Source organism: Lepus europaeus, chromosome 12, assembly GCF_033115175.1.
Source record: "Lepus europaeus isolate LE1 chromosome 12, mLepTim1.pri, whole genome shotgun sequence".
In the NCBI taxonomy this organism is placed as follows: Eukaryota; Metazoa; Chordata; class Mammalia; order Lagomorpha; family Leporidae; genus Lepus; species Lepus europaeus.
Window position 1 is genome coordinate 71782581 of NC_084838.1, and position 20698 is coordinate 71803278.

The 20698-nt window shown below is 40.7% G+C and overlaps 1 protein-coding gene across 5 annotated transcripts in view; it reads left to right on the plus strand.

The window, feature by feature from the left end:
• RFX3 (regulatory factor X3) overlaps nt 1-9030 on the plus strand; it is a 340737-nt gene extending 331707 nt beyond the window's left edge. For all 5 annotated transcript variants that reach the window (XM_062208334.1, XM_062208338.1, XM_062208333.1 and 2 more), the window contains 2 exons: nt 5624-5666; nt 6856-9030. In XM_062208334.1, the coding sequence (XP_062064318.1) occupies nt 5624-5666; nt 6856-7094 (282 nt within the window). In that variant the 3' untranslated portion in view covers nt 7095-9030. The remainder of the gene's footprint in view (nt 1-5623; nt 5667-6855) is intronic.
• Nucleotides 9031-20698: the final 11668 nt, after the last annotated feature.

Genomic DNA, 20698 nt, shown 5'->3' on the forward strand with positions numbered 1-20698 from the left:
ACAGGGAAAGTGCCCTAGGGTGACATCTTCATCCTGATCCCTGTCTCTTTCCTTTCACTCCCCACCCCCAGGCTTGTCCTCAGCCTCAGTTTCTTAGCACCCTGTTGGCCCCTCCCAGTTTGCCGTCTGGGCTCCCTGACTTTCATTGCATTGTTTCACCGGGCAGATATCATGGTACAAGCTGTGCCTTCCTCTCTGTGACATCATCTGCTGCGAACTCCAATGACCAAATGTCCCTTCACTGCACCTTAGGACTGCATTCCCCTGTGTGGAGCCAGTTTCCTCTCGTGGCACCACTGCAGAGGGGCGGATAGTAGGGCTCAGTGCGCTATAAGGAACTGCTCCTCGGTTGTTTTGTCACCAGTCAAGGTGACATTCAGGGTCTCCCTGGGGTCCTCCTGATTATTGCCCTGGCTATGCCTACCACTCATTTACATTTCAAGGCCTTTGCTAGTCTCATCTGGGTTTGTGGTCTGACAGACTCCCACCACAGCCTTGACCACAGACTTTCTCAGTCTGCTGTTGTCCCGGTTTGTTGATTGTTAGAACCCCTAGTCAGGACCTGGAGCAAGTGGTTGCTGGAATAGGAAGCCTTTCTTTGTGAAAACAGCAGACGTGCTTTGCCCATGGTCCAATCTAGTTTTTATTTTAGAACATTCCCTATCTAGCTATCTCGCTGATAAAGTTTTAATTCCTGCATATGATGAAGGCCGTGTGCTTTCTAATGCCAGAGCTCTGTTAAACCCCTTAATTTATATTCCTCCTCCATGTATACATCTCCTTCTCTTTCCCTCCACATCCTCCCTCTAATGACTAAACTGGGGTCAGAATATCTACTCTCATATCTAACACTATTGTGTTTACTGTATCATATGAGATAAGTCAGTTTGTTGTTTTTGGTCATCAATGGATCAAAGCTCAACCTTGCCAAACTTGTTTTTTGGTGTGTGTAAGAAGCTAGAATGATGAAATAAAGGCATTCATTGCTAAGTATGAGGGCCGTTCAAAGAGCTCTAGGAAAATTCATATTACTGAAAAACTATGCATGGATTTAAAGAATATTTTAAGCCAAAATAATCTTGCCTTTTCATCTGTTTTTCCAGAAACTTATGGAATAACTCTTGTATTTATTCAGCCTTTAATATATCAGGCCTCTTACGGGGCCCTGGGTACATGTACGAAGGGAATATATGCAGTCCCCATCCCTTGCTGTGAAGGTTGGGGAGACATAGTAGATGAGGAAACAAAGCCCTGCAGGCTGTGGTGGGCACTTTGAAGAAAGTGAGCAGGAAGCAGTGCCGGGGAGCGGTAGTGGAGGAGAAACGTGAGATAGGGTGCAGGAAGAGCCTCTGCAAGGGGTGATATTGAGAAGGAGGCTTTGGAGAGGAAGTCTACCGTTTCCTGAACCGCAGATGTGCCTTCCAAATGGGAAGATGGCACAGCAATGAAGAGTCGCCCCCTCCAGCCCTTTATGCAGTGGGGGAATCACAAAGCAAAGTTTTTCCAGCTCCTGGAGCCGCAACTTTACTGTACACTCTGTACTTTCTTGTGAACCTCAGTTTTTTCCATACAAATCCTTTGTTTCATCTTCCTTTTCTGTCCGGGTGTATACTGGCCTAATGTAGGCAACTTGTCGTTTGTCTGCTGTCCATGGTCCTGTCTTTGACTGCCCAACCTGAGTCTTCCCTACTTCCTGCTGCTCTGACCTGCTGCTTATGCCATAAACCCACACTCTTGATTTCTCCTTCAACACTTTGACCTTGTGCTTCTAAAATCCTTCCCTAAGGTTTCCTAGACTGCCTCATTTTTCTGCTAAACAACCTGTGCTTCCTAATATAAACAACTTATGATACTCGCCTTTGTGTAGAGCAAGTATTCCCAAGCTGATCTGACCGCTTCTGGCTGGCACAGTACCCAGCTGTAGTAAGCTTTCAATAAAAAATATTTATTGAATAAATAGGTGAATGAGTTGATTTTCCTAGTCTCACCCAGTCTGTGGATTTTAAGTGGCTTTCCCCTTAACATTATATATATATATATATATATATATATATATATATATATTTCATATGTAAAATATGTATAAAAAAACTGCCTTCGGCTATGTTGGGATATTGACATCTTATTACTTCCTGACAGGACATTTTGATATCAAACCTTTACTCTCTGTATTCTGTATGTGTAGAACTTGATTCTGAATCTCTGACATGCACTCACTGGTGGTGTCTCTGAAGTCCCTTGCAAGCTGTTCAGCAAGGAGGATAGCAGAGAACTCAGAGCTGGGAATGCAGTCGTGTTTATGTTAGTGGTAGTAACATCACTGAGACTTTGGTTGTTTTTGTTTCTAACATCTTCAGTTATCAAGTGTATTCATTCAGATTAGTAGAAACTTTCTATGGAAACTCTTTGTATTAGGGAGGTTTTTGGAGTTAAGTTCCAAATAAGGTTTCTTTTGAAGGAAATTCTCAACTATGTCCAGAGCTTGACTTAGCCACTTTGTTATATTATTTATTATTAATGGAAATAATAACTTAGTCATAAACAGATTTTCAACAGCAAGTGGAATATAGATTTATATCTCCAATCTAAAAATCTGGTACCCAAAATTCTCCAAAATTTGAAACATTTTGAGCATAAGCATGACAACATAAGTAAAAACTTCCACACCTGACCACATGTGATGGGTCATAGTGAAAAGGCAAGCACATTAAAAATCCTAAATAAAATTACCTTCAACCTTTGTATGTTAGAGATATATGAAACATTAATTAATTTCATGTTTAGATTTGAGTCCCATCCCCAAAATATCTCATTATGAGTATGTAAATTTAAATTTTTTTTTTTTTTGACAAGCAGAGTAGATAGTGAGAAAGAGAGAGAGAAAGGTCTTCCTTTTTGCCATTGGTTCACCCTCCAATGGCCGCTGCGGTCGGCGCATCGTGCTGATCCGAAGCCAGGAGCCAGGTGCTTCTCCTGGTCTCCCATGCGGGTGCAGGGCCCAAGCACTTGGGCCATCCTCCACTGCCTTCCCGGGCCATAGCAGAGAGCTGGCCTGGAAGAGGGGCAACCGGGATAGACTCGGGTGCCCCAACTGGGACTAGAACCCAGTGTGCCGGCGCCACAAGGCGGAGGATTAGCCTGTTAAGCCATGGCGCCGGCCATGAGTATGTAAATTTTCCAAAATCTGAAAAAATACACTTCTGGCCCCAAACTTTTCAGATAAGGGGTATTCAAGGATAAATGTATGTTTAACATCACTGTTGCTAACTTACTTAAGAGCTGTATCTTAAATGTTATTAAATATTCATTGAAAATAAGTAAGTATTTATCTTATATCAACTAGAAATAACTTCCAAATGATCCTTCAACTCTGAATATTCTGTGGGTATAGTTCTAAAATATTCAAATAATACCAAAAATTGATAAAGAATTTTTTTTGAGTTTTTGTTGCTTGGATTACTTATTTAATTCAAAGAATCCCATAATTTGCTCTGTGATTTTTATTTAGACTAATAGAAGATTCTAACCCATGTGCTATGGAACAACTTCAAAACACCTGTTCAATATTTTAGATTTTATATTATTTTACAAGTGAGATGTAACTATAAAGTAATGGGACAGACTTCCAAACAAACTTGTTAAGCCTTACCTATTCGAGAGGCCCTGTCCCCTTCAAAACAGTCAGGTAGGAAGGCAACAGATCTGTCCAATAATGCTGCCATGACTCACAAATGTTGTGGAATGCCTCTTTTAACCTGTGTCTGAAATGTGGGGAAAAAATGAATAAAAAGAGATATTATTTTCAGTATCCTCAATTGTAGTAAAGGTCAATTTGATTTTGGTGAGTTGAGGAAATCATCTGAAGACCAAGTTTAGTAAATAAAATTTGAAATGTTGTTTGGAGTCACAATGAGATGTAAAAGTAACAAAATGGTTTCTCTTGAATGATGCATAAACTAAACCTTCAAACTGATTGTCAAAGAGAAATTCCAGACCTCTGGACCTTGGAATAAGTGTATGGACTCCCAAGGTAGCTACTATGAAGACCAGTATGTGTTTAGGTAGGAAAAAGTATGTGTATGTTTACAAAATAAGATCAGTTTTATTTCATCTACCTTATAGATGAAAAAATGCTCCTATCATAGAACTCTTTATGAGCAAGCTTCTGAATATAAGTAGAATTTCTGTCTCATCCTTTCTTTTTTTTTAACTTTTATTTAATGAATATAAATTTCCAGTGTACAGCTTATGGATTACAATGGCTTCCCCCTCCCATAACTTCCCTCCCACCCGCAACCCTCCCCTCTCCCGCTCCCTCTCCCCTTCCATTCACATCTAGATTCATTTTCAATTCTCTTTATATACAGAAGATCAATTTAGTATAAAGATTTCAACAGTTTGCACCCACATAGAAACACAAAGTGAAACATACTGTTTGAGTACTAGTTATAGCATTAAATCACAATGTACAGCACATTAAGGACAGAGATCCCACATGAGGAGCAAGTGCACAGTGACTCCTGTTGTTGACCCAACAAATTGACACTCTAGTTTATGGCGCCAGTAACCACCCTAGGCTGTCGTCATGAGTTGCCAAGGCTATGGAAGCCTTCCAAGTTTGCCGACTCTGATCATATTTAGACAAGGTCATAAAAGAATTTCTGTCTCATCCTTTCTATAAGCCTGTTGAGAAATCTGAATTTTCAATTAATGACTTAGCACTTTTTATTAAAAAATTACCACTTTTTATAAAAAAGTGATATTTACCATTTCACAAGTGGATGTTTTGCCATTTTACCTCACCTTTTCCTGACGGGCTTTGTTACCTGCTATTCAGATTTTTATTTAATGTAATCCATATTGTGAAACTCTCAAAATGTATTTTCTCACTGCAAAATTATCATCAAGCTGTTGGGCTGAGGTGGAAGATAACTTTTAAGCCGGTACATATTATCTTAAGCTTTTTTGTTTGCATTAGTGCTGATCAGATTGCTTTCTTTTTTAGAGTGGGATCCTAGTTGCTTAGTAAATAAAAATATCAAATTATAAGAGACATATCTCAAAATAAAAATTTTATAAAAATAAATATGCTCAACTTTGAGATTCCTATTATGATCTCATTTTGACTCATATAAAGCTTCCCAAATAGGGTTCATCTGAACCACCAGCCCATGTTTCTCTGATGCAGAGACTCCACGTGGAATCATTGAGAGAGAGAGAGAGAGAGTGTGTGTGTGTGTGTGTGTGTGTTGGCGGATGGGAGCAAGGCTAATATGTCCTGCTTGGTTGCAGCTTTTCCACATTTATTCTGCCAACTCCCTCTTCATCCAGGTCATCCAGGCCCTTGTAGCTTCATTGCTGAGTTGAAACAATAAAAAGTAAAATGGAGCAGAGAAAATTGTTAGCCTTCTGCAAAGACAGCTAAATTGTGACATTATTTAAGCTGTTCAAATCTGACAAGTTTGATTGGAAAATTATACCACCTGTGTAGTTAGAGATAAAAATGGCCACTAGTTTACAGTTTTAAAAAAGTCATAAAGTGGTGTTTTTAACCACAGACTGATAGAATCTTATTTTATTCTGCCTGATCATAACTGTTGCACAAATGACTGTTGTTTTACAGTTTGGTGATTTAAATGCTGTGTCTCCTGGAAATCTGGATAAAGGTAAGAATGGAAAATAAAGGTATATTTTTAATGACTTCTGTTTGACTCAAATATTCTCCAAGAGAAGAATGGAGTGTACATCTGCAGCAGTGTGATTTTGTGAGAGTGTACAAATGCCAGCTGAATGTAAGAGTCATGTCTTCGAGACTCCTGCATTGTGTCTCCCTTTTTCTGTATCCCTGTGCCTTCCTTAGGTGAAATATATTAAATGCAGAAAATTGAATTTAAGTGCAGTTACAAACTTTTTTTCTAAAACTTTTTGCCTGAAGTTCATTACAGTAAGAAATTACTTTTGATGATGGCCAGAGTCCTGGAGAAAAGAGATAAAATTGGGCCAGACATTTTTATTCAAGGCCTATCAGGCAAAAGAAAAGATTCTTCAGCCCATTTACCTCACCAGTGCATGCTTTCCTGTGGAAAAAGACCTCAGAGATGGCAATCAAGTTTACTGTATAAGCAAGCTCCCTGGTGGTACAGTTGAGAGTAACGTGCATGCTTCTAAAGTTTTGACACCAGTATTGCTATTCTAATGTATGTACAGTATGGTGTGGATACATGCTATGTATTCCCAAAGAACCTCCCGACAACAGGACCACACAATAAAAAGAACAAGGAGGATTTGAGCTCGAGATAGAGCCCACAGACACTACCCAACTGAAAAAGCATAGCACAAGCAAAGGAATATATTCTCCACTGTTTCAGAATTATACCTCCTGAAGAGGTGTTCTCTACCAAACACACTAAGACAGCTGTGTGTGAACATTTTCTATGAACTTAGTGTTGCTAGAGAAAAGTAAATGACATTCTATTATAACTATGTTTTATTTAATATAAAATATATATTTTTTATTTGAAAGAGAGTTACAGAGAGAGGCAGAGAGAGAGAGAGGTCTTCCATCTGCTGGTTCACTCCCCAACTGGCCACAACGGCTTTAGGAAATTCCAGAGGCCTTTATTAAAGAGCTATTTACAGTGTTGACTACAGATTGCCAAAATAAATTATCTTTGCAATGTTTAAAAGTTATAAGCACAGACATGTTTCAGTCCAATGAATCGCGAGGTAACCTCTGAGAAGAGCTAAGAGATAGCTGACTCACAGTGTGTTCCGGTGTTTCTGGGGCGCATGTTGACTGCCGTGTTCCAGTTTGTCTTCTGCTAACAATAGTCTTGGTGTCACTTGTCTGTGCAGATGAAGGCAGTGAAGTAGAAAGTGAAATGGATGAAGAACTGGATGATTCTTCAGAGCCTCAAGCCAAAAGAGAGAAGACAGAGCTGAGCCAGGCCTTCCCCGTGGGTTGCATGCAGCCTGTTCTCGAGGGCGGTGTGCAGCCCAGCCTCCTGAACCCCATCCACAGCGAGCACATTGTCACGAGTACGCAGACTATCAGACAGTGCAGCGCCACAGGAAACACCTACACTGCCGTCTAAGGAAGACGCCAGCGTATTTCTCCATCTTACACTAGCCCTCTTGATACTGGGCTTACGTGGAAAATTCAAGAAGCCTGAAGGTCGACTGTTGTCAGATTCTATCTGTGCTGAACATTACCTTCTATGGAGTTGTGAAATGGAATGGGTGTATGTATTTTGCCAGGTCTTTTTTTTTTTAACGTAAACAAATTATTTGCCTCTTAATAATAAGAGTCCCCCCCCCCCCTCCTTAGTTTCAGGTGTCGAGAAGGATTTTTACAACACTTAATGTCAATGTTTTTTGTTTTCTTATAATTAAAAAGTAATTTACATTTTTGTAGCTGAAAATATTTTATTGTTGATTGTTAGTCTTGGTGTATGATTTTACGTGTAAGTTTTAAATTAGATGCACTTCTGTGAAATATCAAAAGAATGAATTTCTTTGATTGACACTGGAGGCATGCCCATTTGGCAGCAGATGCATCAGATTTGCTTTGGAAAGGTGCTTGTCGTCGGACAGAACCGTAAGACACTATTTTGATAACTTTTTGGAGTATGGAAAAAGAATACAGAGCATTTTTATAATAGTGCTAGAGGGTTGGAAAGGTCATTTATTTTTCTCTGAAGAAAAATTGAGCTGTGCGTTTAGCAGTTCAGAGTAAATGACAGAATTGCAAGAGATTATGCTAATATGTACATAATTTGTGTACATAATTATTAAACCATGTTAACAATGCAAGCTTCCGTTAAACATTGAATTTTAACCATTATTTGCATACCAATTCCTCTGTTAAAGACTACTGATTCTGTATTTGGGACCACTGCACAGATGCATTCTGCTGTTAAGTGGGGCAGTTAGTTAGATACTGAAGCTGAAAAAATGACTTGACTTTTTTTTTTTTTTTAAGTGTACATGCTACTTATGCTGAGCTGGACATACAGGAAACCATTCCATTTGGATGACTTTCTTTTATTCCAGGTCATTTTTCCTAATAGTAGTTCAATATGCTGCTATTATAAAAGAAAATTTATAGAATGCAAGGAATGTAGCAACCTGCATATCGTTATTTCCTTCAAAAATATTTCCTGGTTTCTAAAGTACATGGATTTAAATTTTAACCAGAACCTGAAGGCAGTGTAACTGGCACACCTCACTGTTACTGATTCCCAATTCTGTAGGATTTGGATAGGTGGCTGGATGGACCATTGCCATTGAAGAATGTACATCAGGGATCATCGTACCTCGGCTATTACATGGTGCCTTAAAACAGAACTGAAGCTAAGGTTTAGTAAGGTTTATTTTGTTCATGTGAGTAACTCTTCAATCCATTTGACAAAGTGTGCCTGTCATTTTCAGATTCCTGAAGTTAGGACGGGTTACATGTTCTTCAAAGGAAATTTAGGGAAAACAAAAAGACAAAAATCAGTTTCCCTCTTTGAGTGACCATGAGCCTATTTTTTATTCTTAGAGCTGATTATTACTTGATTACAGATCACATTGCTTAAGGGTGTGAAATAGCAGGCTAGTTTTAATACCAACTTGTTATGTAAATTCATCTATGTTTTAGACCATTCTTATCTAGGTACAGTTCTAGAAAGCTAACAAGATGAGCAGGTACTTATCGAAGTGCATCTTTTCAGTCTAGGCGTTTTTGTCTGTGTGTTTAGGTGTCCACATGCACACCTTGGAGCCGGTCGGGCAGGAATCTGCGACACAGTCATGTCAGATCCTGGAGAGGGTGCACCCACCCCTTTTAATTTTCATGAGAAGCCAAGGTTCTTCCAAGCACTCACATTATTAACAGCAACAACAGCAAAGGCACATCCTTTCATTGAAATTATTGTAAAACTCAAAGCAGCAAAAATGAAGCCAAAAAGACAGAAAGAAAGCACAAAATTATTTACAGATTATTGATGAGGCCTATAGTAAATTCAAGATGTTTACCTTTCCAGTTGTGTGGGGTGGGATGGGGTGGGGTTCGGGGGTGGGGCTGGGGGTTAGAAAGAAGATGAGCCAATCGGTGAAGTGAAAAATACCAAATGGCTTATCTGTTGCTTGATTGCCTGAGACCACTCAAATAAGATCCACAAAGTTTTTAATGTAAAATGTAAATCTTTTAGATGTAACTTTTAAGTGGATTCAAATTTTGTATTATACAACTGACTCATATATTTGCAATCTTCATTGGCATCCTAGTATCACCTGTACCTAAATGTCATTTAAATTAACATCCCCCTTTCCCCTCCCAAAAAGGCGACTAATAAGTGTGCGCCATCACACACACACACACACACACACACAACATAGTAAGTTGAAAAAGGCCATGCATCTACTTAATTGTGCATTAGGAAATGTTTACAGGTAAAATTGAAATCAAAAAAATCTAGACACAGTCTTCATGTTGGCTCTCCTTTCTGATTGTTTCCAGTTTCTTATCTCTGCCTGCCGTCCCCAGAACTAAGTGATATTTGTCTTGGACCAAATGTACTTACTGGTTTCATCTCGTTTATTGAATGACCGTACATGTGTCTGTTATCATTGCCTCCTTTAATTTCATGTTGGATGTATGTCATCTAGGAGTCTGGTAATGACAGGCAAATGTAGACTCACGAGAGTTAGGGATTGGGGACCCTCCAGGATTCAGCATTTCTTCCAGTTGTTCATGGTTTATTCTGAATTAGGCCAGATTAGGGATTAACAAATATTATTATGTTTAAACCTGACTTAACAATAATACTGATGAATACTTAGGACTATTAATTCTTTGTGACAAGTCTAGATGGTTTTGACCAATACACAAAGAAGACCTTTGGTTTACGCTACTTCCACTTATTTGTAGTCCACAGTCAGACATGCTCACACATACACCCATTCAAGCATACACAGATATTTTCACCAATTTTGAATTTTAATTGTGAAATATATTAGAAAATATAATAATTTATACATTCAAGTGAATTGGAGCAGTCCTGTGTATTGTACTTACTGAACATTCTAGTTCCAATTTTTTCATTTATTCAAATTTACTTTTTACATAGTACTAGACACTAATACCCTCAGGGTAGATTTATTGACACATGATACAAGTATATATTTTAAGGACTTCTTGATCATTCTTGATATGATAGTCAAATACAAGTCATGAAGTATATCTGTGTAAACCAAGTGCTACACTTTCTGTGAGGAAGAATGGAAGGAAAGAAAGTATCTGAGCTATTTTTAAGTTTCTGAAAACTCTTTCCATATGATAGGATTGAGCATCATGGATATAGTTTGATCCTTGACCTATACTTTGAGAATCATGCCCAAAATATTTGCATTTGTGAAACCAGTGAACAATAGGGTGGAATGGGTGAACCATCTTCTTGGAACACAGGGCTCAATTTTCAATTTTTTCTTTGGCTATCAATTTGCTAGTTGCTGGTCACTTTTTTTCCAGGATTTTCATCCAAACTAGGTTTGGACTGACTGTATAAGTCTTACTGCCTTTTCAGAAATCTGCTTTTCTTTCTGTGCTTTTTCTTGTACTGTATAGCACGGTTCATGCACCTCTCTTTAGGTGGTGTACTTTAAAATGTAAACTTTAGAAAATGATTTTAACACTGCATACCTAAAATTAGTAGTGTGCAACATTGACTGCCTTTGATTTGTAGTAGACGAGTAAAACTGAACACGTTCTTGTAGAATGCTGTCACAGTCATTCAGGAATGAATGCGGTTTGGGTACCGTGATCATGAACCTTTTTACGTGATGCACTGTCTACAAGTGCTAAATGCATTTTCAGATTTTTAAAAAGTCTTCAGATGATATATTTGAGATGTCTAAAATGATACTGTGCTTGAAACATTAGTGTAAGAAAATAAAAAGGTGTGTCACTGTGATGTTGGTCCTCCCTATGTGGACACAAGTAGAAGGTAAAAAACTGGGCGAATCTCCTTTATGTACAATTTGAGGCAGTGGTTATATACACAAATTTACCTTGGTTGTAACCTCTCCCCCCGCCCCAAAATCTTGGTGAGAAAATCGCAGCCTCCCAAAAATTGGAATCCGAGTGTTTGTGATCTGTATGAATCAGGCCGGAACATGGAGGGGTGGGATGCAGGGTGCTGGCATGCAATGCTGTTGACAATTGGGCTTGTGGCAAAATCAGAGCAACCTCCATGTCCATGGTTAGTACAAGTCACTGAATGGAATCCTAGTATTTCTGCAACTTTGGTGATTGAAAAAAAACTGGAATAGAAGCATTAATTCAGTGCTTAGTTCTAGTATTAGAAAACCCCTTTGATGTAATGCCTTGTATTAACCCTTTGAGCATTGTAAGATATACAATGGGGGACAAAAGCCTTTCAGATCATTTATTTAGACTTAGACCGGTAAAATATACTCTATATCCAAATGTCTAATAATGCTGGTTTTTTTTAAGGGGGGGGGGGCGGGTACAAAGAGAAAGTGTTTCCGTGCTGAACACTTGCATTTTATATACAACACTTAATTTTTCTTCAAGAGGGCTTGATATATTTATTCCCAAATACTCACTGCCATCTAAGTAAGTGTACTGTTTACAGAAAAGAAGAAACCAGCTTTTCTAGCTTTCCCATCGTGACTCTAGAAAAGGAGGACAGACACATGGGCGTGTGTGCACCTGTGTCCTAACTGATGTCTGTACATTGAAGGTACCTAGATTGCCTTTACAAGGTATGATAAAGAAAGGGTTATGTTTCTCTTTTTTTTTTTCCCAAAACAAAACAGAATATTTCATTTATTTAGCTTTAGAAAGTACAAGTGTAAGTGAAGCCTTAGGAAGAAATGAGTTCAAGTGGATAAAGGGGAGCTGAACTCTTAGGGGGCAGTTAGACTATTTGGAGTTCGATCGCTCATAAAATATTGTTTGGGAATTTCATACAGGGCATAATTTTACCTATGCTCCAGACTTTAATACTTTGTCAGAAAAATTTATATATAGATAGAATGGAGAGCAAAGCACTTGGTTTTCTGCTCATGTGTCAGAAGACGCTGTGACTACTGCTTCTGCTATCTCTCAGTGTCAGTCTGCGTACACCATCACTGGTGGGGGTCAAAGGAAGGCCGTCCCGCACGCGGTCGCCTTTGTCCCCTGCGCGATGGACCGTGAGAGCAGTGTTGTCTGCAGATGTGCTTGCGCTGCCCTCGCTGGGGGCTGGTAAGAGTGAAATCTACCCCGATGTCTGCTGAAAGGACATCCGTAGCATAGTGCGAGTATACCGTAAACGTTGCTTTGTAGGCAGTTTAGGAAGTCAAACCATGCAAATTACTCATGTGGTAACATGCAATACTCAAAGGGTTTTAATTTAACTCTCTTCTTTTGAATTTTTCATGATGATTTACTGTAAATGCTTCTCAGTTTGCATGCCTTGATCATTGCTGCTAGTGATTTTATGTGCCAGTAGACCTGAGTTTAGTTTACCAATTTTACTTAAATAGTAAAAGCCACTTACAAAGTGACTGCCTAGGATTGATTTTTCCCCCTTTGTTTGAAGTAACTAGTAATATGTCTTTTTAAACAATGTGTTTTGTCTCTTCTCTTATTTGGTTCTGGTATTGGATTCTTTTTACCCCTCCTCTTTTCTTTGCTTTTAAGATAAATTATGATGTTGGGATTGGAAGCCCTGAGTAATGAAATCTTTGGTAAGAATTGTGTATGTAGTTCAATAAAGAAGACAACAAATCTGTGTTAGAATTTTGATTCTGGGAAGGAAAAACAATTAGACTCCCATTGACTGTTCATAACTAAGTAAAATTTTCCTTCAATAAATTAGTATTTGTGATCAAACAATTGCCTTATTTTGACCTGCTAAACATAATTTTCAATGATCCAATAAAGGAGGTATTGAATTTAATAGTTTAAAAAGCATCTTTTGTACCAAAGCAAATTTTTTTCTCTACTCATCTCCATCATCAATTTGGACCTATGGTGGTGACCAATGCGTTGGTTACAGAAACTTTAAGTGAGTGCCTTGAGAAAACTTGGAGATTTGTGCCTGAGGGGGTAAACTTTTAATTAGGTTAATTGTAGTGCTTACCAATCAGTAATTCTACTATCACTCAGGGCTTTCGTACCTTCTAGGTAAAACTTCTTTCATTGTGTTTTTTTAAGATACTGTATTTTTTTTTAAGTGCCATCATTTAAATTTCACTTAGTAAGTGGCAGATTACATTATTCAGTCCCACAAGCACACAAACATAGTAACACTAGGAGATATTTGAACATTTACTTTACAATCGACTGAATATATTATGTAAATGAGGTAAGCAACTTTTGTAGAGATTGTATGTGTGAGATAATGTAATGTTCTTTTCCAGTTTTTGGACTACAGTTGAATAAACTTTTTAATTATTTAAAAACATCTTTACCGAATAACATGTGATGGTTTTTTGTATAATGTATTTGATTTTGTAAATACGTATTTCCTGATGTGATTTTTGTGAGAAATGCTAAATCTTTTAGTATATCATGTCCTCTCAAAATTGGCAGGAGCTAAATAATAGTTTGTGGGCGATTTGTATTGTGTACTGTACAATAACTGGGGAACTTTTATAATGATAAAAATATATATTAACTTTTAGTGTGTTGTTTAAACAAATGACTGGAACATACTAAAGATATTAGTAGGATTTTTCTGAATATTTCAGACTTGAACTCAGGCTAGCTTTCTTGTGTTTTTCAAAACAAAATGGTGTCTTGTCTTTTAAAATCAATAAATTTGTTTCCTTGTTACAAATACATTTGAAATGGCGTGGTTCTTCCCCACTCTCATCGCTGCCAGGAGGCTTGTCTTACTCCACCTCTTCTAGAGGGTAGTATTCTATGTCACTCATTAGCACAGAAACAAAATTAAGTTGTTTTCCTTTTTTGTGTCAAATGAAATTGGCAATATTTACACATGAACAGCCCAAAAAGAGAAAACAAAATTTATAAGCCCAGCAGGGTACAAATCTTACCCTCAAAGAAAATTAGTGATCGAGTGCTATTTAATTTCAGAAGCTGTCAACATTTCCATTGTAAAGCCAGATTTTTGGATGTTCATAATGTGCTTGTTTTGTGTCACTTCTCATTGATATTTGGCACCAAGTTTCTTTCTTAGATTGAAATAGCTTATTAGAATTTGTTTTAATACACTCAAGAAGATACCCTGCCCAGTTTTTGTTTTGAATTCATACAGGAAAATACATACTTCCCTGTCACAGCCCTGTGAGTATTGACAAACATGCTCAGTAATGTAACCACCACAGCAGTCAAATTTGAAATTGTTAACTTTTTCTCCCTGAATCATAATCTTTTGGACCTTTTCCTAGAATATGGAATAGCCAATTCATTTGGGGTTTCTTTAAGAAAAAGATGTAAGACAGAAAATATCTTTCGGAGTCTCCAACACGGTACCTTGATTTTGTGGTGGAAAGTTGCTTTCTAAAATGCCAACATTCTTACTCCCAGAAGCACTGCATTCATTCAAACTTATACAGCATTTAAGCCAGTGACTTAGAAGTGTATCCAAGTAATGTGTTTTGATAAATAAAGGTGACAATTACAGCTAACACTGCATCATTTGAGCATTTTTATGTCACGGACATCAACACTAGTGAAATATTTGGAACTTCTGTATTTATTTGAATTCATAGTTATTTGAAAGGCAGAGATAGAAGGAAAGAAAGAGATTTTCCATCTGTGGTTCACTCCCCAAATGGCAGCAATGGCTAGAGCTGAGCCGGGCCTAAACCAGGAACCAGGAGTGTCTTCTGGGTCTCCCACGTGAGTGCAGGGGGGCAAGTACCTGGGCCATCCTCTGCTGCTTTCCCAGGCCCATTAGCAGGAAGCTGGATTGGAAGTGGAGCAACCAGGATGTGAACTGGTACCCATAGGGGATGCCAACAATGCAGATGGAGGCTTCACCTATTATGACACAGTGCCAGCCCCAGAAATTCTTGAAATAGCTTATAAATAGTATGTTTACTTCCTGGTTATAATATTCTTCCTGCCATCAGTTCTTATGATCATTTTCTTCTGCTTTGGGACGTAAACATTTCAAAACTTGAACTCAGCCTGAAACCAGAAAAATTTACCAAATCTTCATGAGCTGATTCAGTTCAGCAGATATCTTGCCTTCATTTTGGTCTAAAAGTAATGCAGATTTCCCCTTCTTTTTGAAAAGTAAAAGAAAATGGTATGTGTTTACACTGTGGGGTTCACAGAGAACGCCCCATCATGGATCGTCACAGCCTCTTTGAAGGACACAAGCATTGAGGTGACTGTGGGGGAGGCTTTACAATTGACATTCAGACTGGATTGGAAATCCTGGACTGTTTATGCAGTTTGTGCCTTTGCTTTAGTTCTCTATCGGTGGTAAACAATAAAACGCAAGTATTTTCATCATCTTCCTGGATTATTGCACTCAAAAAGCTATGGTGAGGCCTTCGAACTTCAAAACCATTTCCACTCAGTTTTTATAGTCAGTTTCCAATGCCACAGTGAAAATGACCATCAAGGTTGAGATGGCAAAATCCAGTCACAGATTCTGAAGAATTGATTTTAAAGTTATCAGTGGAAATTCTTTATTTTGGTCTGAGTGTGCCATGACAGAAAAGAGCAGACACACTCACAGTAAGTGAGGAGAGCTGAACGGGCTGTTTGCTGGAATATGTTAACAGATAAAGGAATCCTTCTTTCTTTAATGATGAAAGGCAGCCAGCACCAGTTCTGTTCATAGAAAGCAGGGGGAAAAATCGGTTAAGCAGTATCAAGACAGAGCTGCTTGGGTTGTCATTAGAACTAAACTGATAAGCACTTAGTACTCCCTCCACCCACTGCAGGTTCCTGCTTTGCCAGGGGCTGCCTGATTCCTCAGAGTCTTGTCTGTACGGGTTTGTCATACTTTTCTATTGCCTATGGAGCCAGGACTCCAGAGAGGATAGGTTGTAGACATGGTCCTCCTCGCCCCACTTATAAAACAATAACTCAATTTCCTTTTCATAACTGAGATCCCAAATGCTAATCGGTTCTAGGTGCCTCATGCTTTTTGAAACAGTCATTGCTGGTGTATCTGTGCCAAGCAAGGAGAGTGTTGTGGCAAAACACACATTCTTGACTCTTCCTACTGGGCTGCTCACTGGTAAAACCAACAATAGAGTTATGGAAGAGGGACTCAGAATTTCCCAATCAGATTGGATTGCCTGTCTTCCACTGCGACTATGCCACCTGCTAACTATGTAGCCACAGAGTCATTTTCCTAAAGTTCAGTTTAGAGGATGGGCTTTGCAGTGCAGCAGGCGAAACTGCTGCATCGGATGCCCCCATCCCGTAACAGAATGTTTAGGATGGAATCCTGCCTCCACTTCCCACCCAGCCTCCTGCTGATGAGCTCGGGAGGCAGCGGATGATGGGCCAAGTACTTGAGTTCCTGCCAACCACACATGAGCAACCTGGATGAGTCCCTTGCTTCTGGGTTCAGCCTGGCCTAGGCCAGCTATTACAGGTATTTGGGGAGTGAAGCAATAGATAGGAGATCTGTCTACATCTGTCCTGTCTCACTGCCTTTCAAATAAGATGAAATTGACAAATAAAAATTAAAATGTTTAAAACTCATTTAAGAGAAACAGGAGAATAACTGAATCTTTAAAAAAAAAACACGTAAAAATGAAGTTTTGTTTCATCATCTGTAAAACCAGGATAATAACAGAACTCACAAGATAAGGGTGCTGTTAAGATGAAATGAGGTAACCCATGTGCTTGGCCAGGAACCAGTGAACTCTTTGGAAACCTAAGAGTATGCTTATCAGAACCCATATTGCCCTGGTCGGTCCAGGGGCGGGGGCTTGATCAGTGACTGCCACGGTGATGCGAGGGGGAATGTCATTTTTCTGGGCTTACAGACTCTGGTTTAACTAGTAAAGCTAATAGCCAACATTCCGGGAGTCCTTACCACAGGTAGTTAGAAACACATGTTAATTACCCCCACGAACCCTCTCAGTTTCTGTTACTAATACCTGCTTTCAGGAAGTCAGAAACAATTTGCCTAAGATTCAGAGTGGTGAAGCCAGGGTCTGGCCCTGGGCCGCTAGGTTCCAGAAGGTGTGCCGCTCAGTCAGCAGTCGTTCCTGGCTGGGGATGGGTTTTCCTCTTTAGGGATTTTTAGGAATAGAAACAGAAGTTTTTTTGTTCTCACAATGGTGGATTGCATGTGTTGAGGCCCAGAACATAGTATCACGAAGCACGGAGCTTCGGCATACTGAGCACCTTGAGCCGGGGACCAGAAGGGCTCGGAGCAGGGTTCTTCTGATGCTCTCCTGTCTCCCACCCACTTCATCCCACAGTGTGAATTGGAGAAAACTGAATTCCCCTTCCCGAAAATGGGGCATAGAAATTAGATCTGCTTAGTACCATAGTAAGCCATAAAACCTGGGACGTTTTCCCTCTCCCATCTCCTGAAAAATCCATTAGCATTCCAGTGGGGTCCTGATACCCAAGAGGAAGGTGTACCACTCAAAGATGCCAAGGAAATCTGGACAGACAGGCCTTGCCATGTACTCCCATTAACTCACACGTTTCTACCCAGCTGCCTGTTCCTCATACAACCTCAACATAAAAACACACAGCATTGCCCGTGTCTTTGGGTCCCTATTTCTGAGGCTCCCCTTGTTACGTCAAACGCTGAATACACAAACGTGTCAATGTTTTCTTGTTACAGCAGCATTCCCGGTGATTCTTAGGATGGGTGGCAGATGATAACTTGTGCCTGTAATACTGTATGATTCTGGACAGTGGTCTCTGTGTCTGTCGCTTGCTCTCAATTTTTTTTTTAATTAAAAGCTGACTAAAAATAATTTTAAACATCTGTAGGTGTGTAGGAAAATATCTGGAGGGTATCTATCAACATGCTAACAATGGTTGTCCCTGGATGCATAGACTACGAATTTCCTTTGCTTCATTTCACTTTCTGTAGCTCCTAGTTTTTCACAGTGCCTATGGAGTAGTTGTGCAATGGTTGAAAGTGAAGCAGAAATGAATAAATCCCATTTAATTCACCCCAAGAGGAAAACATGCAGCCTGGGTGAATAATCTAGCCTTGCAGCTTCTTGAACGGTGTGGCCGTTGGGCCCCTGGTCGTGTAGCCCGGTCGGTCCTGTAGTCTTTTCTCACTCCTGCAACCACTCCTCACCCACCATCGGCTCGAGAGCCCCTGAGTTTTCAGTCATTCCGACACAACTTTGTTCCTGCTCCACTTTATTTCGAATTAATGAGTTCTCTTCTCACTGTAGTAGCGATTGCCGCGGCACACCTGGCTGGCGGTGTTCAGCTCGGAGCCTCTCAGTGGCATCGCCAGGCCGGCACGATTTGAGAAAGGCGATTGCAGAAGGACTCGAGGGGCCCCGAGGCACTGGCTGGGAGGGGGCTGAAAGCCGTACCTGCAAATACGTCAACTGCGCAGCCGCCGAGCAGGGGTGCGGGGAACAGGTTTCCGGTTTCAGAAGCAAGCAAACACGGAGCCTATTCTAAAGGGTGAGTCCCCCGAGAGCCCCCTGGGGATGGATGGGGCCGGGGTGGGGTAGCCAACGTGTGCTATGGAGAGTTACAGGCTGCACAGTTCTGCCCAAGAACTAAGGAGAAATGGAAATAGCTGACTAATTCGCAATCCAGATTTGCCCAACTCTGACTAAAACATTCAACAGCGCTGGTGGAGGTGGGAGGAGAGGGGTTTGGGCCGATGGTCCGAGATGCTAAGTTTTCCAAGCCATTTTTTGGCTTCTGTTTGGGGTTTCTGGGGAGGGGCACCCTGCAGGCTGAGGTTTTGTTTCTGAAGGCTGACTTCCTTCTGATTGCTGACTCTTCGGCATTGTCCGTGAGCCCCAGCTTCTCTCACAGGCCAGGACCCGTGGTCTCTACACGTGGGGCATTACTTCAGGGGGTTGCGCTCCTAGGACTGTGTCAGTGCCCCGGGTCGCTGTGCGTGTGGTGCCCGGGCGAGGGCTCTCCCCCTTATTTGCCGCCTACGCCCACTTACTGATAGCTGTCCTGAAGGCAGCCTTCGGGGTCTCACTCTAGGGTTGGGCCTCAGCACAGGGTTTCCATTTTAAAGTTTCCCAGGTGATTCCACTGTGCAGCCACGATGAGCCCCACTCAGCACAAGTGTGGTGAGCTGAGAATGGGCACACAGCCTGGAAGAGCCTGCGGGGAATAGCCAAGCTCCTCCCCTCTGTCTCCCTGACCCGGGACTCCCAGGTGCTGCCTCTAGAGGTCAACACTTTGATCCATTTCTGAACGCGACACAGCCGCATTCCATTAGGTAATATGAGCGTACCAAGCTATGTAATCACCTTACTGATGTTGTGTGCAAACTCTTTAGGCAGTGAATATTCTAGTCTACACATTTCTAGGACTTGAGTGATTATGAAGCACTGTTGTATCAAAAAACATTTGAGGGGCCAGCACTGTGGGCTAAGACTCCACCTGTGGCACTGGCATCCCACATGGGTGCTGGTTTGTGTCCCAGCTGTTCCTCTTCCGATCCAGCTCTCTGCTTATGGTCTGGGAAAGCAGTAGAAGATGGCCCAAGTGCTTGGACCCCTGCACCCTCATGGGAGACCTGGAAGACCCTCCTGGCTCCTGGCTTTGGGTGGGCGCAGCTCCAGCCGTTCTGGCCATCTGGGGAGTGAACCAGCAGATGAAAGGTCTCTCTGTCTCTCCCGCTGTCTGTAGCCCTGCCTCTCAAATAAGTAAATAAAATCTTAAAAGAAAGACATTTGAGCTCAACTAGTGAGGAAAAAAATGCTCCAAACTTAGGAAAAGATGGATTATTCTGTAGTCATGGAAATAAGGAGCCACCAGAACTACCAAATGAGTCAACATGCTTTTACCAGCCACACAGTCCTGCCCTTCTGCAAGTCAGCCAGCCAGAACTGCGCAGCGGTCCCGCCTCTTGCTCGCAACCAACCAAGGCATCCTCAGCTGAGAAGCCAGGCTTCTGCAGGTGATGGCTACCCCTCTGCTGTCAAAGCAACCCACAGAGGAGTGTGCCTTAGCACCCTTTCACTGTAACAATCAATTCAGCTTAAAATTGTTTATTTTATTTTTATTTGAAATGCGCGCACACACACACACACACAGAGAGAGAGAGAGAGAGAGAGAGAGAGAGCTCTCATCTGCTGGTTCACTCCACAAATGCCCACCATAGCTGAAGCAAGGAGCTCAGAACTCAGGTCTTTCACATGGGTGGCAGGGACCAAGTACTGCAGCCATCACGTACTGCCTCCCAGTGCCTGCATTAGCAGGAAACCGAACTTGGGAGCAGAGCTGGGACTTGAACCCAGGCCATCCCATATGGGATTTGGGAGTCCCAAGAGTTGTCTCAACCACTACACCCAATGCCTGCCTCAGTAAATTCAGCTTTGTCTTTATTACTGGTATTGTGCAACAGTCTCCTCTTTCAATTCTCAGATACTGCATGATTATATTTCACATGTGCATTTCTGTACATTTGTCTATTTCTTACACGTTGATTATATATATCTCAAAGTATGTTGTATTTTGAGGTGGACTGAAAGGATTCAGGGTAAACTTGTGATTTTTACTTAGATTCTGACCTTAAAAATCTAA